Raw genomic sequence first — 4,484 nt, forward strand, 5'->3', positions numbered from 1 at the left:
AAGTCATATTTTTCAGCCGGATCTGTTACAAAAAGTCATATTTTTTAGCAAATAAACTGATTATTTTCAATTACATCCTAATTAACATTTCAAAATAATGGTTAAGTAAGCATCATTATGCCAAATTTTAGTATTGGAAATTTTTGATGATGTTGAGGATTGTCTATATTGTATATATTATAATATAATACTTAGGCCTAAAATATTTATGAACAGAATGGGCCTAAGTCCAGCTAAAATTTTTATTATTGAGAAATTCAGGATTTCAAGACAACCACCTTGTAGAGCATGGCTCAAATCCCCAAAATATTGAAAAAAGATAGTCCTAAGTTCCAATATGATGGACATGAACATCAAAAATAAAATGTCCGAAACTTACATCCCTAAAAATTTGTTTAGTGCAACTTAGGCCTAAGTCACCTTGTTTTACCTTGCATCCCATACAAAAAATTTCAGAAGTTGTTGAGAACAGAATGGGCCAAAGTTTTTTATGGGGGGAAAAAAGCAGGAAGGAATTGAAACTGAAGTGCCAAAAAATATTGATTACAAAGATATTCTCATCCACATTAAAATAACCAGAGCTCAGGACTTTACTAAGTGTGAATATCTAGAAATTCGAAAATAAAAAAATTTCAAATTGTTTTTTGCGTTTTTCTCAAAACTCAAAATTGTGACTTAGGCCTGTTCTATTCTCATCCGGCGATATACTCGTTGATAATTAACTCAAAAACCTGAAGGTGTATAATCTACTGAAAACACATGCTTGAATGTTGATATTCTATAAAATTAAAACACAAGAAACTTTCATCACTGTCTTCAAGAAACTGTCATCAATTTCTTTATCTGTCTTTTTTTTAATCCTATTGTCATGGTGCGAACCCGCTCAATCCCATCACTGCTAACAGGCACACTAAAAGCAGCAGTCGTCTCATGACTTGTACTTATGCCCCAACAATTCAATTTTCACGCAAACAATCATAAAATCAAAATTACCACAATTATAAAAATTAACACACAACTGTTACGTGTAAACTCGATCATTTCTCATTTCGAAAAAAACAAGTGAGCTACTTGGTCTCAAAAATTTGTGTCTCACAATAGATGCAAAAACCCATTGGCAGTAACCAGTAATGCTAATTAGTTCGCTGATCTCATAAAATTCCGTGAGACGGTTCTATAGAACCGGTACGAACCGGCTGAATCCCACTACTGGTTACAACCATCTATTTCCATGTCTGATGATGGCTGCCCAGCATAGATATGTACTGATCTGTATGTAGGAGTATGCCATTGACTATTATATATCTAGGACGCTGATATTCAAATGGGGTACACCAGAAAAATTATTGCACAAAAAGCAAGTAAAATCAAACGTTTCGATCGTAATCCTTTATTGTAACCGTTTGGTTTTAAAGTCTTGGTACTTCGATACGTCTTGACATTGATTCGTTCACCCCGTTCACTTCTATTTTCGTTTGAAAAAGTTTTATTATAGTCAAATTGTAGGCTCATCAAACGAGTAATTGTGAATTATATAATTGTAAGGTTATAATATAATTTAGTCTACTCGTGTCTCACAACAAATTCTCTTACGTGAAGTATATAATCGCCAGAGCCGTTCTGTCGACCCCTGAAATACAGTGATGGCTGCCCAGTTATTTGCTTCAGGCGCACAGACTCGACGCGGCCTGAGGTCGTTACTGGCCAGCGAGTACTTGCGCCACCCACTATCAACCACCTCGTACATAATTATACTTGGCGGGATTTGACCTCGCGCAGGGTGATCGTAGGTGCGATGACAAACCATACGCCTTTGTCGCTGGAATGAATTAATGCATAGAAATTTTTTTACTAAAAAGTAGGATCTTTTGTATATGAGGATTATAGTGAATTCTGGATCGATCGCTGACAGACCTTTGTAGGTTTAGGCGTTGTTTGCTGTGTGGGCAGAACCGAATACAGGAATGAGAGCTATGAGTCTGGTAAAAAGGATAAGAGCATATATCACACGTCTTGAAGCTCCCATTCATCGAATATTTGTAAAATATGGACAGTTCTGCTCAATTTGAACTTGTATTTTAGGACGTTGGATTATCTATTCTTTTTCTTCGCGTCGGCGGTTCAGTACCTGTTGTCATAATCGTTTCCTTTCTTACCATTTCTCGAACAACGTTCATGTCAACTTCGTGTTTGTGCTTAATCGTGAAAAAGTTCTGGTTATTCGAAATAGTTGGAGCCGTTTCATCAACTGGATCCCGTATAACGAGAGCATCAAAAATAGATTTTTCTTCTTCCGTAATTTTGATTGTTTCCTTGCACACCCTACCCGGAGTAGAGAGATACCTTCTTCGCTGAACCGGGGATGTAATGCTGAGTGTGGCAAGAATTTCTTGAAGAGTAGACGGTTTATCCTCTGGCTCAGATCGATATCGTGGTCTCCCTTGTCCCAGTTTTGTACATCTCTTCGTTGTTTGCTGATTTGATTGTGTCGGGAAAACTCCTCCCAATTCTTGAACTATAATAGCTAACCGATTACTATATATATATTCAATACATCATTTAGGCCTACATTTTTAGTACGCACATTTTAAAGTTCTCTAGCCCTATAGCGGGAATTTATTACATCGTGTATAAACTGATGACAAAGCGTAACCTAGCTAACCTTCGTGTGAGTGACCAAGAATAGTCTCATATGGTACTTGATCATTTTTATTTTCCGGTGTGAAACTAGGTTCAGGCGTTCGTTTCAGCAGCAACTTTTGCTCAGTTTCCTGCTGGTTTCGTAACTCTGTCGCCTCAATCTTTTCGGGCTTTTTACTTTCGTCGATAATTGCATTTGAATCTACAATTGAGTGAAGAAATTACTTTTCATCGCTAGTTTTGACGAAAAAAATGAACGATGGTTTTAGATATTTTTACCATTGTCAAAAATAACTTTCTCTTTGCTAGTGTCATTTGAATAGATGGAAGATATAGATTGAATGCATTTCAATACAATTCAATATGGTTTGTAAAACTGTTGATACATTTCTTTAACTTACTTCCAGTCGGACGCAAGTTTTGAAATGATTTCCGTATGTATTTTGCTGTCTGGCCATGGTTCCGCAGAGAATTTTTCTTTGCTTCACGCACCCATTCTCCCGATAGAAGTTTAAATTTTACGATGCTGATTGTATTTTTCAAAGTTTTTGCGATGCTGCAAATAAAAATGTTTTTATTTAACGTTATAAAGAGAAGCACAGATTAATTGTCTTCATCTATCTATCTATTAACTATCTTCCGTGAGTATTACCTGCCAACCAACCTTGCAAATTTTTTTATGTGGGTTAAATCCTTGTGTCAAATAATACCTACAATAAGAGCTGAAAGATATTGCAAAGACTCCAAGTGAAAGATTATTGAGCAAAATGAGCACGTTCTTAAGGCAAAAAGGAAAGGGATACCACAGAAATTTTCATAGCCAATTTTAACGGTGTCTCAGTGTTGAGTGAAATAATACGATTTTTACTTATCCTTCAAATATCATTTTAAACCACTATAAATATGTTTTTAGGTAAGAGAAACATTCCCGGGAGAACAATGCCGTTTCTATGTTTCAGCCTATATATATATAGGGTACCGAAGTCTTAAGTGCTAAGGCCTCTACAACGCATGATCCGGCACTGGTTGGTATTCCTTAGGAAGGATTAGGCTTCGCCATTTACAATAGCTCATGCAAATAGGAATGAACTTGCGAGTAAATAGACAAACAGTATATGTTAAAACTGAAAACATTCTAATTCAGTATTACTTTCTGCTCCATTGCAAAAAAAGTATTGATATAGTCAATTGAAAATGATTTTAAGGAGAAAATAATTGATCATAAAACTACCTTATTCTCTTTTCATCCATTTGTCTCACTAACTTATCTCTCTCCAAAACCTTTAAAATCTCATCTCTTTCGGGGTTTGTAAAAACCGTCAGATCCAATCCTTCCACTGCCATTATATATTGAAACGACCTATCAATCTACCTGTAAGGAGATGTAAGTTTGAATTTTTTTGTTGTTGTTACGAGCATGTGCATCACTCGTGAACTGCTGCCGTATGACTCGCATCCGGTTCAGCTCGTAGTGTCAGATAACAGTGGTGTAGGAATGCGTGAGGTGAATCGGAAAATTTGCACGCCTCGTTTAGTTTTTGTATGATTTTTGTATAGGATGAAAGTGATGAAATAAAACTTAAATCAGGCACAAACTTACAATTGCCACATTGGTCGTCATTTGTTCACGATGTATTTTATTCTTTCATTTTATTCGAATTGTGCACAGCATTTTAGGTTTTATTACAGCGTGGAAGCAAGCAGTAAACCCTGGAAGTTTGGTTTTGATGATGAGTCTTTGATATTACCAAGCTAAATATGTGCCTTACCTAATGTGCCATCATAAATTTTATAGGCAACGTTTTTGATGTACTCGCATTGAAACTCTTGCATCACATAGTGGA

General features: G+C 36.0%; 1 protein-coding gene across 1 annotated transcript; it reads right to left on the reverse strand.

Moving 5' to 3' along the window:
• Positions 1–84: 84 nt before the first annotated feature.
• On the reverse strand, positions 85–4,098 carry LOC120342478 (uncharacterized). The gene is made up of 4 exons (XM_039411317.2): positions 3,872–4,098; positions 3,042–3,196; positions 2,663–2,842; positions 85–2,515 (listed from the first exon to the last, which is right to left on the reverse strand). Exons 1-4 carry the CDS (start codon positions 3,982–3,984, stop codon positions 2,079–2,081), a joined length of 885 nt encoding a protein of 294 aa, XP_039267251.2. The 5' UTR covers positions 3,985–4,098; the 3' UTR covers positions 85–2,078.
• Between the last annotated feature and the right edge of the window lie 386 nt (positions 4,099–4,484).

Source organism: Styela clava, chromosome 3 (assembly GCF_964204865.1).
Source record: "Styela clava chromosome 3, kaStyClav1.hap1.2, whole genome shotgun sequence".
NCBI lineage: Eukaryota > Metazoa > Chordata > Ascidiacea > Stolidobranchia > Styelidae > Styela > Styela clava.